Source organism: Pararge aegeria, chromosome 6 (assembly GCF_905163445.1).
Source record: "Pararge aegeria chromosome 6, ilParAegt1.1, whole genome shotgun sequence".
Taxonomy (NCBI): Eukaryota; Metazoa; Arthropoda; class Insecta; order Lepidoptera; family Nymphalidae; genus Pararge; species Pararge aegeria.
The window spans coordinates 10,367,162-10,391,263 of record NC_053185.1 but is presented as its reverse complement, the minus strand read 5'-3'; the positions used below and the strand labels follow the sequence as shown (position 1 = coordinate 10,391,263).

The 24,102-nt window shown below is 35.6% G+C and overlaps 1 protein-coding gene across 2 annotated transcripts; it reads right to left on the bottom strand.

Annotated features, from left to right (window-relative positions):
- Window positions 1-1,846: 1,846 nt before the first annotated feature.
- LOC120624674 (sodium-coupled monocarboxylate transporter 1) lies at window positions 1,847-23,912 on the bottom strand. 2 transcript variants are annotated; one of them, XM_039891345.1, is made up of 14 exons: window positions 23,766-23,912; window positions 23,139-23,588; window positions 19,183-19,463; window positions 18,883-19,048; window positions 18,052-18,163; window positions 12,440-12,507; window positions 10,906-11,060; window positions 9,493-9,736; window positions 8,245-8,360; window positions 7,415-7,514; window positions 6,721-6,891; window positions 5,532-5,686; window positions 4,147-4,345; window positions 1,847-2,739 (listed from the first exon to the last, which is right to left on the bottom strand). In XM_039891345.1, the coding sequence occupies exons 2-14, from the start codon at window positions 23,178-23,180 to the stop codon at window positions 2,458-2,460; spliced, it is 2,091 nt and encodes a 696-aa protein (XP_039747279.1). In that variant the 5' UTR covers window positions 23,181-23,588; window positions 23,766-23,912; the 3' UTR covers window positions 1,847-2,457. The 2 variants fall into 2 exon arrangements, with proteins under 2 accessions (XP_039747279.1, XP_039747281.1); XM_039891347.1 differs by having other exon boundaries at window positions 23,139-23,326.
- Between the last annotated feature and the right edge of the window lie 190 nt (window positions 23,913-24,102).

Here is a 24,102-nt window from a genome sequence, read left to right as displayed (position 1 = left end):
CTGTGCATATATTGATCATTTATATATTATTATTATGTCAGCTATTCTGTTCAGAGCACTGATTTTCTATTAAGTACAATTTACACTCAGACCTTTCTACTCAGACACTAACACTATCTGATCTACACAGATTCGGCCGAATATCTTAATACGAGTGGACGACGAGTTTACAACTCTTATCTCCGCGTGCAACACTTAATGTCATATGCTTTATGTCATATAACGTAAAGCTCACGTTTCAATGCTATAAATTTGAGTTGACTTTGTGTCGAGTCGATATGGTCTGACATTAAAAGTCATAGTCTTCGTATTAATAGGTGTCAATATTGATTCCACAAGTTTAGATACCAATACCACAGAAAATCAGGGCCCTTTTATTTATTCAATTGTTAATTTTGTATGGCATTTAATATACCTATCTAATATATAAAGTTAAAATTGAGTCTGTTATATACCTATCTGATGTATAAAATAAACGGAGTAGGTAATCGATGACTAGGTATTGTGATTTACATAGGTACCTACTGGTTTGCCTTTCTTATATTTTAATGCGTATTTTTAGCACGAAAATAAAATATACAATCAAAGATTTAATATGTTTTTTATTAAACTAAAGAAAGATTAATCTATACAACGTTTAGTCTACAATTGTGTGGCTCAAACGTACATCCTTTAAAACTCCAGTCATTATCTTATCTAGCTATTGAATGAGAACTTCCCCCTTGACCACACATATTTTTTTAAAAGCGAGAAAAGTTTTTATTTTATTTGGGAGCTATTATTTCATATCGTATCATTTAAAAACTCTCGTAATAAAAATGAGTTTCGTACTCAAATAATCGAAATTTTCTCTAACTATGGTTGGTTGCCAGAAGGAGTCCGTCTCAAATAATGAACAATTTTACCGAAGGTTTTTTTCATTCAACCCTACTTTACGAAAAATAGTTATTTCAACAAATGGGTATTATATTCACGATTTTATATGCAGGTCAAGTAACATATTTAAATTGTAAAATAGTTTCAGCATTTCTAGAGACGATATTAACATAGTTCTTATCAGCATAATTCACAAAACGAATCAATTCGACTTGGATATGATTGCTCAAATCATATCAAAATAGCTCGAACGTGTGTTCACTTATTCAGTAATTTCAACATTCAACATTACAACCCTTTTAATAATTTACTATATTTTAATAAATATAAATAAATAAAATTGTAGACAATATCGAAAAGTATCTAACTATAAAGTAGGTAGGTGAGTTACCATTACTCTGAAACTACTGGTTTGGTTTTGATGCAGTTTTTCTTACATAGTATGGGATCTAAGATTCTCAGATGTCCATTTACCGTTGATTATAGATCGTCTGGGAGTGTAGCAGTCGCGGTTTATTTAAATTTGTAAATTTTAATTCATATTAATCAACTGATACTTTGTTAATCGTTTGTCATATACTTGTTAAACTACAAAATTCGATGTAAGGCATATTATCTAGATGTGATTACTATTTGGTACTATAAATTGTATTACGTACAATATTTGATTAGTATCTTACCATGTATTTTCACTAATAAATTAATAAATAAATAAATTACGACAATACACACATCGCCATCTAGCCCCAAAGTAAGCTTAGCTTGTGTTATGGGTACTAAGATGACTAATGAATATTTTTATGAATAATATACACAAATACTTATAAAATACATATAAACACCCAGACACTGGAAAACATTCATGCTCATCACACAAATATTTTCCAGTTGTGGGAATCGAACCCACGGCCTTTGACTCGGAGAGCAGGGTCGCTGTCCACTGCGCCAATCGGCCGTCAAAAATTGCAATACATACTTAAGTACCTTATGCAAAATTTCAAGATTGGAGCTAACCGGGCGATATGGTGCTAAGCCTATGTGATGTTTCCTGTGACTTGTATCGCCAGGAAAACCTGATTTGCTTATGGGAACGGTACGATGGACACTAATTTACAAGGCACTTCAAGGATGCCTTACTACATACGGGTAACGACGCCACCATAGTAAGGTAATACAAGAATATTAAAATTAACACAATTACTTAAGTCATAAATTATAATTATTAAACGAAAGTTCATAAATCATCTGTCACTTTACTTACGAGTACCTACGGTCTTTCTGTGACAAACTATGCTGCTAGGAAAATAACATTTATCCGTCGTTAATTCAATTCAGCATTTAAGGTGTGTTAAGACACTTCTGTGGACCGGTTAATATTTGTAAATCGATGGAAATCGAATATAACGGTTTCTATTTAACTAATTAAGTAAAAGTAACCGAAACCTTACTCTAAATTATTGTGGAACCAGGGTAAAGTTCTTCCGGTTTCCAAGCCTCATTACTAGTAGTACTTGGTCTGGAAGCATTCATACGCTTTTTCCCGAATACTAAAATCTACTTAATAAAGATCCACTGCTGCAGTCAACACGAAGAAGTTTGAGGAGTGTTCGGGTTCAGCTGGGGATCGATTTTGAAACTTGTACGCTTGGAGTCTTGCGGAGGCGGTTTCTCAGAGTCGAGGCCTAGTGCAAGGTTGTCGTGGCCGCGGGTGAGCACGGATCCGTCGCTGTAGAATACGCCGCCCGCCAGCTCGGAGAGTCGCCTTCTGCGCCTAGTGTCTTTGTCGTCAGCCATACTCGGTGGTCGGACGCTTGAACTCCTTCGCCGTTCGGAGCCTAGTCTCGTTGGAACTCTCAACGCTTTCTAGATAACCATAGAATAATTATTATAAAAATTGTTTTATCAATACAAGAGCAACTTTTATTTTGTAAATTTACAGCTAATTTTATTTTGACTTCCTACTAGGAATATAATATAAGCGGTGATAGCCTAGTGGTTAGAACTTCAGCCCTTTCGGAGGACCGAGTTAAAATGTCAGAACGCACCTCTAACTTTCCTAAGTTATGTGCATCTTAAGCGCTCAAAATATCAAATCATTATATTGCTTTAATGGTGACCTGACGGAAACTGTGTTGCCTGATTATTATACATACTGTTCTCAAAGGTGTGTGAAGTTCGCTTATCAGCACTGGGCCAGCTTGGTGGACCACGGCCTAAACCCTTCTCATTGTGGGAGGAGACCCGTGCCCAGTAGTGGGCCGGTAATAAGTTGATATGATGATGATGACTTGGTACTAATTTTACCCTAAGATGTTTGATTAGTGCCTACCTTTACCAGTTGTTTACAAAATATACCTGTCATTGAATACCATAATATATTATATTGAGTGGATAAAATACCTGCCTTGTGCAAAATTTCAATATTGAAATTGGGAAGATTTTTTTCTTTATTTAGGTTCAGACCGCATTGCACCGTGGTGCTGGTGGGACTTTTAGTATAAAAGACGGATTGAAGTTAGGAATTCAATGCTACTTTTAACTTGGTACTACCAAAAAAAAGCAAGACATGTGGTCCCTTAACATTTTTATTGGGGCTTCGTTTTCCACTAAAAAGTTTTGAATCGTTTCGGAACCTTAAAACGCGTTCCTATGGAATTCAGGCCTTGGAAGTGTGTTAAAAAATACAAGGTGTACTAAGAAGATCTTATTCTTTACTTCTTCTTTCTAAAAACCGCGCATTTTTTTCTTTTTCGCAATATAAATTTCCCTCACGGGATTTCACAAAATCTTCTGATTTCTGTAATTTTTTTGGCGGTTGCGGCATCGTATCACTACTGCAGAAAATATTCGCACAAAATTTATCCCAAATGCACTGCGTAGAGTATGTCTACTTAGTTGGAATGTCACTGTGTTAAACCACATTTTTTATACCGCCCGAATTTTAAATCGCAATGATAGTAACGTGGAAGCGTCGCGTCGTGTGGAAATATACCAAGTATGACACGGGGCAGGTTCGAGGTCGCAGTTCAGGTTAGCTCTAATGTATATAAATAAATTAATATATAATAATTACATTATGACTATACACACATAAGCAGTAAGCGTATCTTGTGTTATGGGTACTTGGTAAGATAACTGGTGAATATTTTTAAGAATAATAAACATAAATACTTATAATAGATAAAAAACTCCCAGACACTGAAAAACATTTATGTTCATCACACAAACATTTTCCAGTTGTATATAAATTAAATTACTATATAACTTTACCTTAACTTTTATTGGCAATGAGTTGAGGAAGCTAACGACAGGCGGTGAAATAAGGTCGATAGGAACATCGGCTGGGTTGGTGATGCCGGTGATGAGTGAGACAACCAGCCCGATGAGCAGCGTGGCGAGGCACCCTAGACTCGAGTACCACAGGTAAGACACTCGGAACAACCAAAACACAGCTTGGTCGTGGTTTTGTCTGTTGAACAAGACGAGTTAATTTAAAGAACAACCCACGGTTTACAGAAGAGATACTAGTTGCGAGACGCCCAGTATTGGATTTGCAGTCTTGTCTGCCCTTGGACACAGACCATGTAAGTTTTTATCAAAATGTATTAACAATACATTACACATTACTTTTTTAATATGTAACACTTTATATTTTATGCCTTACATAAAATGCTAGAAAATGATTTAGGAAGTAAATAGGTACGACCCACTATAAAGGGTGTAAGTCTAAAAATTATGTTCTTGGTGAATGAAGTGAAGTGAAGGTGAATTTTAATTTTAAAGGGCCCGGTAGGGCGGCCACCATTGGCCTTGGACTTAAAATTCACTGGCCCTCGGAGCAAGTCCGTCGCTGTTGACACCCTTTATCCCGTGGTAAATGCAGACATCGGATAACAGATATAACAGAGATATAGAATCCTACCCTAACCTTCTACTGAGGCGAGTGAGAGTCCTTTCTTTGCCTCGTACTTACCTACAGCCCGATTTGTTTGTCCAGACGCCTTCGATGGAACGACGGACGTAACTAATCAACGAGTAATGTGATAGCTATTAGTAAATTAATTGATGTATTATGTACCTATGTAGATATAAATACTGTTGCCCATAACGTAAGCAGCAAATCATGTACAGATTATATAGGTGTACCAATTTATATCTAAATAGAGCTAGCTCCGAATGCTGCCAAAATCTCGTCTATCTTTTAAATCTACTAGTCGTCTTAACGTTTACTACGTTATGTGTTACTTATACCTGCCTAAAAGGCTTAGGATGGCTTAAAAAACGTATGCGTGGGTGCAGCACCTTCTTGTGCAGCTGTCCTAATGTTGTGATGAGTTAAAGAACATTTGAGATGGTGATATGTTATTTTGTGATCTATGTAGCAAGGAAGAGCATCGAGACGACTGTTTGTTGAAGTTCAGGGTACCTAACAGTTTTTGGAGCTTTCGGTAGGTGCATAACTTTACGAATTTTGATTGTACGAAGTTTGTGTCAAAACCATTTGGTTAATTGTTAAGAATGTGATGGGTGAGACATGATTATAAGAAGTTTATTGTCAGTTGACATTTCAATTTCCTTTTCGATGCGCTGTTTCGTCCTAGTAGCCAAGGCAAGGTTGGTAAATTAGAATTGCTATGATAGAAAAAACTGCTTACGTTGGGTCCATACTTAAATGCGATGTAATATTTAAAGATGCAGGACATGAGTCGATAGAGGTTGGCAAACGCGGCAGAGGTACTTGGGCGAACTGAGCTCCACCGCCCGCTACCACCACGATGACCAAACCTAACACGCCGCCTGCGATAGCTCCCTGAAATGTTTCAACCGCATTAAGTCCATCGGTATTATGATAATTTATATAAGGTGCTGAGTGCTGCTAAATGAGGTTGAAAGATAATATATGTATAGTGCGGTAAATTTATCCGCGAACCAACTTTAGGTAGTTCTACACAGCAAATGGTTAATATTCTTGACAACTGTCCGCTTTACTCGATTCAATTAAATTTCTTCATCTAGTGCAGTTATTGAACGAAATGGATTTTTTTGCTTGCTTTTTCGGAAGGACACTTGCCGATAACTACCTAAGGGGTTGCTACGGCGTCACCGGGGGAGTGGGGCGAGCGCGAAAGCTCGCCATGAGAAGAGCCCCAGGGCTCGACGACATCGGGGGGAGTATGGGAGACGTCGACCCGAGGGTGCCTCCTGCGAGGACTCGGACCTCGGCTCGGTTCGACGTTAATCTGACTGTTGGTGGACTTTTGGACTAATCATTGTTTAGTCCGAACGCCCCCGTGACCGTGGTAAGGATCCACGTCCGGATGACGTCAGAAATCGGGGCCCTAAAAGGTTAAACTTTAATCAAAGTCGTATAAGTAGGTACTTAGTGGGTACCTATACAACGAAAACTGAATTATTACTTTATATTCTTTTGAGGTAAGAACATTATATACTGTCTCTGAGACTTATATGTGAAAGCGAAACCTAAGAGTAAACCACTGCTATAGTTTTTAATGAAAGAAAACAGATACACCCCTAACATCAAATAAAAAAATAAAATCATGTGATTCTTATATATTCACACTATACTTATTAGCTACGCATCGCGTAGCGTAGGCACTATGCGAGTTTCGGTCTTTTATCTTCAATAGGGTAGTCATAAGTAAATAGTTAGAATGTTTTGATTTTTTTTATATGGAAATGAATTAGAATCTTATTAATGAATTAGATCTTAGAATTTAGAAACTCTGAGATCTTTAGGTAGATACCTATATGCATGAATTTTGGATTGGCCGTCTATATCAATTCATATATATCAAATAAGTATCAATTGTGGAGGAGTAGTACCTTAGCGTTAGCCCAGGGGAAAAGCATTCCGAGACTAAAAAGTCCTAGTGATACGCCACCAATCATCCCGTTGAAAGATAGCGCGAGTTGTAGAACTGGTCCAAGTTTCTCCACCGCAAATACAAGTGCGAACGATAGTGCCCCGCAGCCTAGACACACCCATTTTGCAATCTGAAAATCAAAAAGCTGATGCATTGGGCCCTAAAAAAATTTGGAAAAAGATTTTTTAGGGTTAACGACGATCTCCTTGGTACTGCGACGACGACCACTCCCGGCAGGGGCACAGCGTTCCAGTACGATGTCGCGTAACCGATTTGGGTGGGGTTTATATATGATAACGGGTTAGCCTATTACCATCTCAGATGGCATCATTATGTACTATAAGGTGATTATCGATTTCTACGGGGCATCGTACCGGGGCGCTTGGCGTCACGTCTTTGTTGGTAGGATGGCAACTATTTACGGTTGAAACCTCCCATCAGATCAGACCAGGGAAAATTCTAAAACTATAATTCCCGAATTGCCACGTTGGTGCACTTGCATCTCAGCGCTCTCGTCATAGGCCCGTCAGGGAGTAAGGGAGTTTGATATAGAGACAACAGATGAGGTAATTAAACGGTGATTAGTTTAACATTGCATTAGTTAGGTTTACCCTAACTAATGTATAACTTAAGTAAGAGAAATAAAAACTCACAGCTGCGCCTTTTTCTTCTGGCAATGTTATACCGAGAAGCCCTGTTGCTAAATCTTGACATGCAACAGCTGCTAAAGAATTTAACGCCGACGCCACGGTTCTGTAAATTAATAAAGTAAGTAAGTCCTACCTGCTTTGCAAAAGTGTCTATATACGAAGTATTTATAGTAGGTAGGTATGTAAATAGCTGCCTCGTTGGTCTAGAGGTGAGCATTTTTGACTGCAGATCAAGAGGCCTTGGATTTGATCCCCGGGTCGGGTAAATATAATAATGTATTGGGTTTTTCTAGCAAGACATTCTTAGTACCATCCCGGAGTTAGGATATTGGCGGCCGTTCTCCCCCGTGCCTCGGAGAGCACGATAAACTGCGCCTGATCTATTTCCGGTAGTGTCGGAGCTGATGTCCTATCGGAATATGAGCGTCAAAGAAGTCTAAGAGATTGTGCACCTGTGTTTGCGCACACACTTGTGCACTATAATGTCTCCCGCATTGTTGGAAATCTCTCTGGTGATTGATAACAATTGCCGAAATCAGTTATAGAAACTGTATTGATAGTAGTCATACCTACTACTATACTACCTATAGACTTCCCAATTCCAGATCGTCTTGCTTAAATTGAATCCGGTATGAAGGCTGGTCATATCTAGTTAGGTCCTAAATATGGAATCAAGTAAACTTTGAATTAGTTTCTGAGCGGAGCTCTTTTGATTCGGTATATTCCGTTAAGTTTCAGAAATGTTTTTTGCTACAGATTTTTTAAATATTAATGTAAAAATAAACAAGTGCTGTGAATAAAGTGAAGTAAGTTTGGAAAACTTGTTTTCTTACCCAAGGCTAGCCGCGAATATGCCGGCAACAAAAAACCCAGGAACTCCACGATATTCACCGAGCTGTCCGACGACATATAGAGGAAGAAGACGATCTGAAGCGTTTATAACGCCGGCCTGAGGTAAATAATAATCATTATATATTTTTAATAATTAATAGCAGATTGCTAAGCGAGATGGTAATCACCCCATCCTCACCTACTTCCTTCCTTCCCCGTTAAAGTTAAAGTATGTTTTAGTTGCGTTAAATTTAAAACGTGCATTTCTAGGAAAAGTTAGAGGTGCGTGCCAGCGCTAGACCTCGGTTTCCCGAAAGGCTGTAGCCCTAACCACTAGGCTACCACCTTTTCGAGACGTAAACGTGTCATACTTTAAACCTAACCAGTGCGGACGGTGTCCCATGGATTTTTTTTTTTAAGTTTTCTATGAAACCAGAAGAGCCTGATCTGGTAAACTGTATAAACACAAATAAACATGTAGGATCATAGGGCGTCTATGTAATTAGATACCTAAGTAACCTACCTAGGTAATAATGAATAAATAATCGTTAAATTTACGAGCGCTATGATTGAATTAAATATCTATAAATATGCAAGCATTAGGTACCTACTTACCTATGAAATACAAGTTTTTAGCAAGGTAGATACATTAGTAACTTAGGCATCCGCTACGTACTTGCGTACAGTGTGTTTCCAATTATTCAAACTATCTAAGTGTAAATAGTTAAAAAAAAAGTAAAAAAAATACGTTAATAATACCTAATAAATATTAAGCACACGATAAACGGACCTATTCCCTGTTCCCGTGCTTTAGCAGGTGGACACGTTAATTATATCCCTATGGGGTCAGGTGATATAGTCGTGGGATATAATTTTTGTCTCCTGACAGTGCTATGCAGTGCCTGCTGAGGTGAAATTTACTGAATATACTGATACCAATTCCTATAGCGGATACCTACAGCTCTATACGGACCTAAGATACGCGTTCTACAGAGAGATATGAACAGACCCTTCGTTATAGAACATCATAGGAAATGCGGATATCATTGGTTCCGTACCTATATTACACACATCCTGCGTAATGTGCGGCGAAAAGAGCTGCAGCGGCGACATTCATTGAATACACTCATACAAGCGCTATAGAGGACACCCACAGTGCAATACGCGCCTGTGATATGCATTCTACGAAGAGATATTTTAGTACAGACGCTTCGTTATCACAGAACATGCAGAAATCAATGGTTTCGTACCTGTATTGGATCACATCCAGCGTAATGCGCGGTGAGAAGAGCTCCAGTGGCGAAATTCACTGAATATACTGATACAAGCCCTATAGCGGACACCCACAGCGCAATCCGGGCCTGTGACACGCGTTCTACGGAGAGATACTTTTGCACAGACGCCTGGTTGGCGCAGAACATGCTGATCCAGTAAATTGTTCCACCTACTACTACTGACCAAAACGAATGCCGCACTGTTGGGTCCGGATTCATGCTGTAAAATCAAACATTGTTATAAATTGGTTTTTTGGTCGTTATGGATTATAAAATTGCATTTAGTAAGTAGGTACATTGGATGGCAAAGTTGTTTAAGAATAACGTGCATTTTTTTTAATTAAGTATAAACAAATATGAGTTCTTTATTGATGGCAATTTTATATACTGAACATCAAAAAATAAAAATTGATTACTTAAGGCATACAGGCACTTCTTGATTGTATGCTTCTAGATCAGCTTCTTCTGGTCCGTAATAAATCCTTCGATTTATTGCTTGCGTGGCAATATTTTTTTTTTATACTATGACAATACACACAACGCCATCTAGCCCCAAAGTAAGCGTAGCTTGTGTTATGGGTACTAAAGATGACTGATGAATATTTTTATGAATAAATACTTATAATATACAGATAAACACCCAGACATTGGAAAACACTTATGTTCATCACACAAACATTTTCCAGTTGTGGGAATCGAACCCACGGCCTTGGACTCAGAAAGCAGGGTCGCTGCCCACTGCGCCAGTCAGCCGTCAATTGGGTTCATTAATAAAATTATCACAGGCAAATTACCTATGTCTTAGATACACTATTATAAGTCATAATATTAGCCAGAACAAGATATGATCGCGTGTGTAAAGCGACATGACTATTAAGGTGATAGGGCAAGCCGTCCATCACGGACGATTTTCCCACTAGCATTGTTTCACGACAACGCCGAGCGCCGGCGATGGTGTAATGACATAGAATGCAAGTCGTTAGTGCATTTCTCATTTTATTCTTTCCACTGTCTGCTTGCTATGGTACCTACTTTATAATTTTTTTAGTAATCTGGCGGAGTACTAAAAGTAGATTGTTAAACGAGGGTATAAAAGGACGACTTTCCCGAGTTGTTTAGTTCAAAACGACGCGGGGTCTCAATGTTAAATTCTCTCACAAGTAAAACAAAAAATGAGTACCTACTTATTTATAAGTTTAAAAAATATTAAGCACGTTAAGCCATCGGTCCCGGTTATTATTATTTATTATCAACGTCGTTAAAGCCCACCAACCCGCATTGAAGCAACGTAGTGGGTCAGTTCTAAAACCTTATCTCAATGAGAGAGGTGCCTGTGCCCTGCACTGGGACTTTAATAGGCTGCAGTTAATGATGACGACTAATAATTACTCAAAGAAATGTAGCCTTTCGGTGCGTCTTGCATAATCCCAAACAGAGTCCAAACCGCCAACTTTTTCAGCGCCCAGCGCTAGAACTGCAGCGAGTGAACCGAGCAGTACCACAGATTGAAATGAATCCGTCATAATCACTGCCTTCATGCCGCCCTGAAAAATGTTCAAAAACTAAACGTTTGGTCCTAAATAACACACACATAATGAATTAGTACAAACAGAATGAATGCGCGATCTTAATTGTCCGGATTAAAGTTAGTCACGAGTAGTTCCGCAAATTTTTTTGAAGTTATGTTTGACGAACCAAACGGAAAACCATCGCCTATAAACATTGTCACCATGTGTCCGTCAACCTAAGGCGTAAGTGTTAAATGTTAACCCTCATGTGCCTGTATGTAATTACATCGACAACCACGCCTTTCAGACCGTAACACAGTAATGAACATGGTGGAAGTACTTCCCCGGATGAGCTCTGACACAAGAAGCTCCACTAACTACTAAATATATATAGCGGGACATTTGAAATTTTTACGGGTTATTAACTGGTAAAATAAAATAAAATATTTAACCAGTTTCGAATTTGATCAGTAATCGCCTGGAAGGTATAGAAATCATTAGGTTAATGAACCGGTTTAATAAAGAAACCGCTTCTTATTTGATTTCGCTCAGTTATCAGTTTTTAAGAACCGATTTACCGAAGCGACTGTTCACTTTTTTTAATAGCAATCATTAGTTTAATAAACGGGTTAAATAGAGAAATTTCTTCTTATTCGATTTCGCTCAGTTATCAGTTTTTAAGAACCGATTTACTGAAGCGTAGCCTCACTTTTTTAACATATCAAGGTTAACATTACGTAAAACCAGTCTCGTGGCAGGGTTCTTAGGAATTCAATTGTAGCCTGGAGTTACATATCTTGAACTTGTGCTCATGTCTGAGAGCCAACGGCTGGCATGGAGACCAAAAGTTTATCAAACGGTAAAGGATAAAATATCCTCGTCAACCTGCTAAAGCACGGCAATAGTGATAAGGTTAAGTTTAGCCCCGTTTGATATTACCTACACGTTTATACACGTGCGCCCATGTTCGTAAAGTGGTTAAAACTGGGAGAAGATATTTATCTTTCTCCGTGGAGAAAAAGTCTCCTGTCGGAACTGCGGTAATGTTATTCTATATGAACTATTTCACTATTGAGTAAGGTCCGCAACACCGACGACACCAACACGTTCTTTTCCCGAACACTTGTACCTTTTCACCTGTTTTAACTCGTTTTCGTTGTCGGTTTATTAAAAGGTTACTAAAATACCACAAGTCCCAAACTCAGCCGATCAAAACAATTGCGACAGTCTCTACACATTTCTAAAATGACCTACAATAGTAAGCATTTACTTATAAAATAAACAACACAGATTGTCACGAGGTATACCTTGATCTTATTAAACCTAATAAACTTTAGATAAGCACCTGAGTGCGAAAATACTCATTATTAAAATAAAATGTTTCTTAGTGATTATATAAATTATTTCATTCTTACTTGCGAAGCGTAGAAAATGCACACAATGTAGACTACGGAGACCGCTAAATATGTGTTCAAGCCCGTAACTGGAAGTCATCAAAAAGTTATATAATCAGTGTGGAGTAAGTACTAAGTACATAATTGTGGCCCTAGGTTATATTCAAATGCTTGACGAATAAAATACAATTATTAGTGCAAAAATTTAGTTGTTGATATTTTAGCTATAAAATATCAACAACTAAATTTATAAAATATATAAAATATGTCTATATAAAGATGTATTATATTATAAACTAGTTGACCCGCCCTACTTCGTTTGCATCAAATCGGTCATTATTCGTTTTTATTTCTTAAAAAAATATTTCTAATGGCTGCTGCTTATTTTTCCAGGATAAAAAGTAACCTTTGTCACTTTTCAGGTCCTTGACTATACCTATCTAAAAAACCACGTCAATCTAAAACTCCGTTGCGCGGATTTTGAAAGACAAATGCGGAAAAAATAGCGATGCTATCCTGTTTGTTGCTGTTTGCTTTTCTGGGATAAAAGAAGCCTATGAGCTATTCCAGACTATATTGTATGTCTCTGCCAAATTTCAGCCAAATCGGTTCATTGGTCGTGGCGTTAAAACGTAACAAACATCCATTCATACATTCATCAATCTATCCAAACAACCATCCGCACAAACGTTCGCATTAATAGGATGGTACGCATGCATTCGATCGTAGGCCCATATGCCTTGCGACTTGCTGTCATCTGTGAAGGGTTAAATCCTTTATCTCCAACAATATTTATCAGATCTTCATTCTAATTAGAAAATACATGCTTGGTAGTATACACTTTCAAATAAAAAAAGAATTATCAAAATCGGTTCAAATTTTACGGAGCTATGAAGTAAAATTGACAAAAAAATTCGTCCTATTTCCCGGAAGACACTTATTGTTTATCGGGATAAAAGTAGCCTATATGTTGACCCGGAATATCAGCTACCACTATACAAAATTTTATTTAATTCCGTTAAGTAGTTGTCACGTGATGCCCGGACAGATAGGCAGACAGACAGACAGACAGGCAGAAAGACAAAAATTAAATAAAAATGTGTTTTGGACTTAGTATCGAGAATAAATCATCCCCCGGTCAATATTTTGAAAATATATTAAATGTACAGAAATCTTTTTGTTACAGTTTTATTATAAGTATAGATATAGATTTGATCTTGTTATTATTTGTTATTTAATCGCATAGCTTAGGAGATAATGGATATTCGGCGGGGTAGGTATATGAGTGAAGTATCCGTGTTGCCAATAAATATGACCCTTAGTTGACAGGGTAAAACCGCGGTAAACAGAAGGTCAATCATAATTTTATCACACGCTAGAAAACTATTGGTATAATGAAACTTAATTTACAAATTGCATCAAAATAATAAAATGGCAAAGTTAACGTGCTGACCTTTGACTATTGCATGTTTAACTTTCTATTTAACTACATAGTGCTAACTATATAATGCAGTGAGTTAACCTACCTGCAAATTTTAATTTTGCTACTTATCTTACTTATCTTTATACAAAAGGAGAATCTTAAATCTTTGTTGATATGTTCTTTAACTTTATAAAGACCAGGAGTCTTAGATCAGAAGCAGAACAAAAAAGGTGGATTTATCGCTAAGTACAACTAAGTAACTAAAAATATATTACTGTGGTAGTGATATCTGCTATGCCACCTTAGGATTAGGAAAAACATGAGTAAAAACCCTTCTTATTGTCGCAATCGTTGTTCTAACATAACAAGCGTTGTCCATGATAATTCCTGATCTAGATGTATGCCAAGTTCTTTAACGGTGGCACAAAATGGAATAGCAACACCTTTATAGAACATAGAAATCATTCCCGGGCTGCCAATAACACGCCTGAGGTACCCCAGTCATAACATCACACCAAGAAAAGGACTCATCAGTGTGAATGCGTTGTCGGCGACCAATCAAGGCAACTTCGAAACCAGTCTACCGATATTTAGATAACAAATAAAGTAAAATAATTACTTACAAGCATTTCATTTTTTGTAAATTTTACTGTGTATTTTAAAGAGAACCATCGCCAAATAATAAGTCCTGATTTCAAACGGTACCCAACTATACGTATATATATTGTAGTCTGTATATCTATAACTATTCTATAGTATACTAGCTGTTGCCCGCGACTTCGTCTGCGTTTGATTTTGTATTTTAAGTATTCAGTATCGCTAAGCCTTAAATGAGTATAGTAGTATATATATAAATATAACATGTGAGTTGTGACTGTCAATTAATCATAGACAAATAATTTACAATAAAATAAAATTGCGACTATAATTAAAGACCTAAGCTATCCTATCTCTTAAGTTGGACCAGACTGCTCACGGTGTGCCAATTTAATTTAAAATCGGTTAAGTAGTTTAGGAGTCCATCGCGGACAAACATCGTGACAGGAGATTTATATATATTAAGATATTAAATAGTCTGTTGGGTACATTCTGTAAAATTGAATTCTAAAATAACAGTTATTTGCGCCTTCTCTTTTACAGAACGATAAGGAAATAAACTGCGTATGCCTACCTAGTCCTACCTAGTCCTACCTAATCCTGCTAATAATACTTATATTTTAAGTTAACTTATTCACTTCCTGCAGTTGGTCTAAGATTCTCGTCACAAGAAAGTTGTCCTTTTGTTGTATCATGATAATTAGGTGGGCAAACTATAAATAAAGGATATATATCCACGTATAACCTACCGTAACCTATTATAATAATGTAGTGACATCATAGCTCCGTAACCACTACCCAATTTTAGAACAATGGGCTCTTTAGAATACATAAATGATTATGCAATGATAATAAAATTCGTATGCTCTATATCACCTCTTTCGAAAATTTTGATGACGTGCATTTATTTAGCATCCATGGTGGACAAAATCAGTCGAAGTTGTTAAGGTACTCGTACACTACCTACCTATTTTTGTAGCTCTACGTATATTTTGTTATCGGTTCTAAATACATTCGTTTTATCTAATTTGTTACTTACGTATAAGTTTAAAGACTATGAGGTACTAAACAACCTTATAATTTGGACCAGTTTCGTAATAAAAAATACTATTAATCATTGAGCTTTTCATGTAAACATGACACGTAATTATAGGAGAGTAATAATTAAATTACCTACGGAAATATTTTTTATAGGCATATAGGCATAGTCTAATAGGCAAATTTCGGAGTTGACATTCAATTTTATTTAAATCATACATTCATGATTATCCAACGCTGTTCCAATAAGAATAAAATATTATTTTATGTTACATTAAAGCAAGATACCCATTTCATTTACATTTTAACTATTATTATCTATGTTTCTTAATATTAAAAGTTATGTTCCTATTTAAAATAATTGTAATATCGCCGTTACCTAATATGATTAAACGAAAAACATATTTTAGATGTAGGTATATTTTTAATACTTAGTTGAAAATTCTCGGTAGATTGATTTGAGATTTTTGTTTGGAGCGTTTGTCTTTTACAGATGCCACAATTATTTTAATTTAATAATGTAGGCTGCCTACACAGCCGTATAGCCTGATAAAGTTATACATATATTAAATTAGATATCTGGATTACTAATGAGCGCAAATTCCTTAAATTTTATAAGCTTTCAAAATCGAATTGCCCACAGTACTTACTTTTGTTAGTTATATAAAAATGGGTCCAGCTATGAGTCTAGTTTGGCCGATTACACAGAGAGACACACGAGTGCTTGGACCGTTTTCCCCGAGACGATCCCAAAAGGCGTCCTGCAAGGGGCAAGGGCCCGGTGCGTTCTTACGAGTTCGCCCAAGAAGTCGGTCGGAAGTATCTTGTTTTCCAGAGATTTCTCTTGGGTCTTCAAAAAAAGGGTCAAGCTTAGGAAAGGTCTGCTTGCACCAGGACCACTAACATGGCATTGCGTACTAAATGAACTTTGGCCATAAAAGACTAAGTGAATGTCAAGTTATCACGGTAAGGTACCGAAACAGTCCGAATAAACACTTTAAAATTATTATTACACAATCAGCAAAAATGTGGCACGACCCTGAAGCTCTATTAAGAATTATTGAGTAACCAAATATATTTGTGTACCCCACCTACCCTAGTCGTGTTTAGAATTATTATTAGGTCTATTTTTTGGTCAGTGTTGCGTACCCAAAGAAAGCAAACACCATTGTAGGTAGAGCGACCAGTGTAGAGTGTCCCGATAAAAACTTGTGTAGGATTAGTTATGGATGATTATTATCCTATTGGATATTATTGAAAAAAAAATATTCCACTACAAGTCAGCCCTTGACGGCAATCTCACCTTATGATGATGACGCGATCTAAGATTGTAGAGGGCCGACCAGTTAGGGGTATGGCAGCTTATATACCCCTTTTCGGTATTACTTTTTACGCAGCATCGTACTTGAACGTTAAAACGCTTGGCGGCACGTCGTCGTGAGTTTCTTATAAATACAGTTCGTTTTGTAGGTACTCAATAGTCCATTGATCAAAATTGGATATTGATTAAGTTAATTACTTTGATTAAGAAATTGTGCATTTTGATTGAATTTAAAAAAAAAAACGCCAGCCTCCCTAATTTGTTTAACAAAATACCTAAACACTTATTTATTTAATATAATATAATATAATATTTAAATATAAATATAAAAATAAATTATTAGTAAATACTATCACCGTCATATATGAAAATGAATTAATAAAAACACCAAAATAATATTTATTTATTCACACTGTACTGTAACGAAACACGTGTTCTAAATATAAAAATACTAGAATATACAACTTGAACATAGTTATCGATTTCCATGCCACCTAGAACTAACTTTACGATGTAGAATTTAGGTGTCAGTGTGCGCGCGCATCGGAAAAATTCACTCTCATCATTTTTCTCCATCGCGCCAAAAGAAGTATACCTTCAAAAGATTGGGTGGCTGGCATAACCTACCTGTATGATACTTTTTATTGCGATCTGTGGCTAAATATAGCAGCATGCCAGTTTGTAAAACTGATAAAACCTCTCAATTAACAATAATAAACGCAGAAAAAAAATTGTAAAAGTAAGCTAAATAAGTAAGTTTACTGTACTAAAATGATGGTAATGGTAATACCATTTTAAAAACAATTACTATGTTTATTAGCTAATTACGTGTGAGGCATCTTACGTAGTACACCGTTGCATCATAATACATTTTTGCTTGTTTCTTTACAGATAATCTTAGAGCATTTTTACCATATAACAGCGGTATTGCATATAAATAGTCACATTACTACTTCTTCCATCTTTCTAAATACTTGTATAAGCACAACCCACTTTTACATTTTTAATTGAAAACGATATGACGAAGTTTTTGTAATAAATAGATTTATTCAAATAGTTAGTTATTCCTAGATTTAGTTTTAAGATAACGAATGTAGCTTTTAGCATCACCTCTTAATAATGTTAATTAAAACTTATTTGAATTTTGATTTTTTTGAAACGCTTTTGCCATTTCAATTATTATCTTATGAAAAATTAAAGTCACAGCTCACAAAATAAAAACATATTATAGTAATTAATTATAACAATCGTTACCATCAGATAGAGCGAGCGCTGGTGCGTACACTGCCACAGCCGTATACAGTATCATTTGCATCATGTAGAGAGAGCTCGCGTACACACGCATTGATTTGCAGAAGCGAACTTCCTGAAAATTAACGAATAATAGAATGTTGATAGGTACACCGTACACATAATTAAGAATCGAATAGTTAACTCAACTAGAATTCATGAACAGATACTCAAGGAATAAGTTACAGGTATAATAATTACAATTCGGATCGATTTATGTTTGTTTATCTTCATTTATAAACCGGTTTAGAAGAAATCTAATTTGTTTCCTTTCCTTTGAATAAAAATCCTTTTAGGTTTGTCCCACAGTTTCAACAGGTATATTAATTTGGTTTTCAAATCATAGAAACTAACACACTGACTGATTTTTTTTTTTCTTTACTACTACAATACACACATCGCGATCTAGCCCCAAAGTAAGCGTAGCTTGTGTTATGGGTACTAAGATAGCTGTTGAATAATTTTATGAATATAACACAAAAACTTACTTAATATGCAGGTAAACACCCAGACACTGAAAAACAATCATGTTCATCACACAAACATTTTCCAGTTGTGGGAATCGAACCCACGGCCAAGGACTCAGAAAGCAGGGTCGCTGCCTACTGCGCCATTCGGCCGTCAAATATTATTATACCTTAAAATAAAGTTTGTTTTATATTTTTTTTTAATCCTAGTTTCGTAGATAAATTAGGTATTTTTTTCTATACGCCAATTAGCAAGTGTAATTTTAGGAGAAAGAACCAGTAAGTAGCGATAGAAGTGTGTATCTATAAACTCATAAGAATACTCTACCAAATACTCGTAACATGAAGTCAGTCGTAGTCTCATGAATACTGGCAGGTATAGATGACTCGTAACAGGTACCACAAGCACAAATGCCAAACAAATCATCCAAAACTGGCCACCGGCCATATACATCTCCGCTGGATTTCCTAGTAATTCTATTGCTGTTATAAAACTGAAAAAAGCCCCAAAATTTAGTAATCAAGAATATACTCCCTGATGTTAATAACAATATAAGTTAATTTTTTTTTATATCTTTAAAAGGAAGTTTTTTAACACCTTCATTAATAGAAGAAGTACAACACTTACCTAGCTGCTAAACTTAAAGCCATTGGAAAAGTTCCCATAGAGGAACCACCTAAAAGGAAGTCGTCGCCGGTCATCTGTTTCTCTCCAAAATAACCATAAAATACTCCTATGGCGCACGATATAAAAAGCATTGCTGCAAGTACACTGTAATCCTCCCAGTGAAATAGCTCGATATTCGTGCCATTTTGTGTTTCTAGCACATTTGATTCAGTTGTATTCGGTTTATTCGGTAAAGCCCGTATCGGGCATAATAAATTCATACTCCAATAAATAAAAATAATCTGCAAATACATTTTTTTATTAATTTTCATATTTTTCATAGAACAAATTTTATCTTAATCTAGATCTACTACATATAGGAAGTAGGTATATTTGGAAGCAGTCAGGACTAATTGCATTGGCATTAAATAGATAATCGTACCTACTAAGGCATAATTGGTCAGTGGGTGTTGCTCATTGAGCAAAATAATTAACACTGACTGGCTCAAAGCAATTTCAATTACGGTGATGGAATTAAACGAATTGATGAATCAACTGGCAATTAAGCTGTTGAAAAACATTAACATTGTTCTATCTATATGTACGGTATACGGGACAGGTGAGGACAAATAGACTCAACCTGACACTTTACTTAAAGTTGGACAAAAGTTTTGCTTTTTTCCTGTTGTGTGGATTAGTGGGTTTTAAGAAGACTATTAACGGAAAAGTGTATCTAATGAGTATTGCGTTTCAGCTAGTAAGTCATTGAGGTTGCTCGTTGTTTTAGTCTTGGTGATAACGAAACTGGACAACGAGCAGAAAAAACCGGTTTCATTCTCTCTACAACTTCCCTAAGGCGGTTGAGTCCGGTACTAACCACATTTTAATTCCTGTTAAAAGACGACTCAACATGGGGACTGCATGGGAGCAATATACGCCCAGCGTATAGCTAACGAACATTCCAAACAATTAAGTCGACCCATCGAAGTAACTACTGTAACGTGACTTCTCTTTTCTTTAAACCTACCGATTGTTTCTTCGTGGTTATAGTAATTTATGTGTTTAAAATAATAACATCAATAAGTTACTGATGAATTATAATTTAACTGGGCTTGTTCCTACTTTTGTCGTAGTATATATTTTTTATTCACGGCAATTCAGTGGTTCTTTTACAAAAGATATATTTATGAGATGATATTTAAGTGTAAATATTACTTCATTTCTTTACCTCTAGGTAAATAAATAGAAGTACCTACTTATTTCTGTTTTTAGAAAAATCAATAACGTACGTCGTAATAATATGAATAATTGTAGTTTTCGTTGTTGTATTTGCTAATTATTTTACAATTAGAAATTTGCGCTGAAACCTACCATCGCCATAATATACAGTTATGTTGTTTTATAACATTTAAATAATTTCATAATTCTAATGTTCGCAGAGTACCACTACAGTACACTATAGTAAGTATAATATTTAGTGTATTTTTTTTGTCTGCTATTAATGTATACATATTAATAATGTAATTCCAACTAGTTAGCTTACGTGGCCCTGCTGGACTAATAAGATGGAAGCAAAATAAATAAATGAATATGGCCGAAAATATAACTTTTAAATAACCCGTCTTTTCAGTTGGTCTTAGTGGATTCACAATGTATCAATCTAAGGATCACCTACCGAAGTATTTCGGATTGTTTTTGGTCGAGTAATTTATAGAAATATTGTAAAAAACAGATGCATTGAAGGCCCATAATTTTTAGAACAGAGGGTGAAACGGTGATAGCCCAGTGGGTGAAGGAAGAAAGAACTGAAAAAAATCATATTTTTGAAAAACCAAAATGTTGACTATAGGATGTCGGTTTTTTGTGAAGATGTTCGCGCGCATCATAAGAATTTACTATCATCATATTTCCCCAACGAAGAAGTGGATATAACTTCAAAAATATTTAGAATTAAAAAAAAAATTACTTTCTATGTGCGTAATATTTAAATTTATTTATATCTATCAGCTATATACCATTTATAGCTTGGCAAACTTTAGATATTATAAAAAAATTGATTCGACATCAAGTAGTGGAGCAGCTTACCTTGAAAATGTGGACAAAAATACTTACCAATTTTTCTCCGTACTTTAGTTACCCTGCTTCTTATTATTGATAGGCTCTAGTACACCTCTAATAGATATCCTGAATTTATTTAGTATCTCGGCATATCAATTCTAAACCTATTATGACTACTGAATTGATATCTCAATAATCTAAGGCCGAAACCATTTCCGCGGGATTTAAAATATAATTATATAATTTTCACACCTACTCGTATATTAATACTGTAAACTGACATAGGGAAGGATGGGAAAATAAACGGTTCCTGTGAGATTCGGAAGAAGTTTAGGCCATTTTCCAGTTGTCTGATATATTTAAAAATTGTGTATACTTAATTTTAATTTTCTGACGCGAAAGTATATCCTTTGTATCAATTTTTTATCCGTATGTGATTAAGAAACCGAGATATTAATAAATAATAATAAATAAATATACTACGACAATACACACCCCGCCATCTAGCCCCATAGTAAGCGTAGCTTGTGTTATGGGTACTAAGACGACTGATGAATATTTTTATGAATAATATACACAAATACACATAAACAAGACACTGACAAACATTCATGCTCATCACACAAACATTTTCCGGTTGTGGGAATCGAACCTACGGCCCTGGGCTCAGAAAGCAGGGTTGCTGCAAACTGCGCCAATCGGCCGTCAAATTGATATTATAATAATCAGGATTATTATTCCAATATTTCAAAACTGAAATAAAATTATTATATATATATTTTATACAACTGAAAAATTATTTTACAGAACATAGTTTTTCAAGTTCTATGATTTTATAGTAGTAAATAATTTATTATTATTCAAAACCTAATAATTTTCTATAAGTTTCCTTTGCAAGGCAAGGATCGTTCGGTGCGCGAGTTGTTTTTGTATGTATAGCGTGTGTGTAGGCAGGCAGCAATACTAGGCTGCTTCTAATGAAAATGATGGTTATTTTAATTCTAGCTCTACCATTTTCAAATCGTCGATACGGTATAATTTCGACATTGCTAAGTTGCCTTTGAACATGTCACTTACCAGATCAGATATTATGAGAATGCACCTTACACATTGTTGTGAATTCCATGTTTTTTTGTATAATATAGATTTAGACGTGAAGATACAGCGTAATATCGAGTGTGCTTGCCTAGTAAATTTTCATTTGGATTCACTTTTCATTTGAAGGATCCCACATAATCCACTTATCGGGACGGAAGCCAGAAGGGCATTCCAGATCTTACTAGAAACAAGGTAGGAAAGCGCTTCGTACGTGTTAACGGGACACCACTGATAACATAAAATTATTATTTTTAAAGATTTACTATTTTGAGTCACACATATGCGGATTTATTACATTTCAGACATTAAAAGAAATTAGGTTAGTTTAGACTGTTGTCATCCCGCGAAGAGGGGGAATAAAAAACCACTTTCATAATAACGAGCCGTAAATTTGTATGGGAAAATTATATATCAGAAATTAAAACTGTCAAATGCAACTTAGAATAAAAAAATAAACAGTTCGCTGTGGTGAAATTTGCCACATTCTCCACCTTTACATTAAGGCACTTTTGTACATAGTTATTCAAATTCAATCATATAATTTTATGTAAATCAAACTTGAGCATCTCAGTCGATTTTTTTTTGGAATTTAAATTATGTGATAGTATTCGGATGATGATTCGCTGGTAAGCGTACCATTTTAAAGGGACACACCTCATGAGCTTTCTGATGAGATTTTGTATTAATTTACCATTAAAAGGATGGATAGGCTTATTTTGGACTGGAAAACGTCTGTCGGTTAATTTGTAAGTAATAAAAACTTAGATAGGCTCTCTGAATATAAGCGAAATATACGGTAAAAATTTAGTTAATTTACTTACCTTGTATAAACAGCAATTCCATAAATATTTTGTTCCACTCATGGTTCTAATTGCACATACACCAGTATTTCAAATGGGTATATGTACGGTATAAGGAGGTTTTTCACAGACCCACTGTACTTCCGAGATCTTCACATGACCTCAATGGAAGAGAGGATGTTTGAGTGTGATTGATTCCGGACTCTCGCCTGGAACGTACTGCGTGTCTGTAGCACTGCCTTAATGTGCCGAACGTCCACACCAATAAATGGTAATTAAGTCCTCAATCATCCGGAATAGTTAGCTAGTCGAGCAGCGGAAGACTAACCCGATGAGTTATTTACGTGTTATATATAAACATAAACTTATTGCTTTTAAATCCATTAAATTATAGAGCTTAATTTATAGTTTTAATAGAAACAATGCATTCTCCTTACGATCTCTCGAGTTATTGATGTTTTTGCGCATTACCTATAAAATTCCGATAAGACAAACATTTAATTATTGTCATCGCTATTATCGGTTATAAAAGCATTAAAAGTACGAATGTATGAAATTAAATTGTAACATGTTTTAATTATTAAGTTGCAGCTTATCTTTCCGAACGTAACTATTAAACTGAAAGTTAAACTTACTTTGGGTACTTACCAACGTATCTTTCTAAAGAACTTATAACAATATTTATTAGCCAGGTATATAGGTTCTCTCACACACAAGATCACAGACAAACGTTTCTTAAGAAGCTGATAGAGAAACTACTTTTATTTACGCTGCAATAAGTACCTATTAGTTATAGGTACGTACCTACAACAATAATTATTGGAATTAAACTGTTCTCCGAAGTAAACTTGCACCTACGTTCTACGTAGCTCATAATATTATGATTGGTCAAGCTTACAATCAATGCAACTATGCTAGGCTACCATTGCACGCTTTTCACAACTCATTAGTTTGATGTAGATTTTCTTAGAGTAGGTACTAGGTA

Bases quoted from the DNA above. Each gene is read 5' to 3' on its own strand.
- LOC120624674 (XM_039891345.1), bottom strand. From the start codon at position 23,180: ATGAGTGGAACAAAATATTTATGGAATTGCTGTTTATACAAG. The intron at 12,508-18,051 runs GTAACGATTGTT...GATGACTTCCAG, and splicing joins AGCGCTCGCTCTATCTGATG to TTACGGGCTTGAACACATAT. The intron at 8,361-9,492 runs GTACGAAACCAT...TATTTACCTCAG, and splicing joins CTGGATGTGATCCAATACAG to GCCGGCGTTATAAACGCTTC.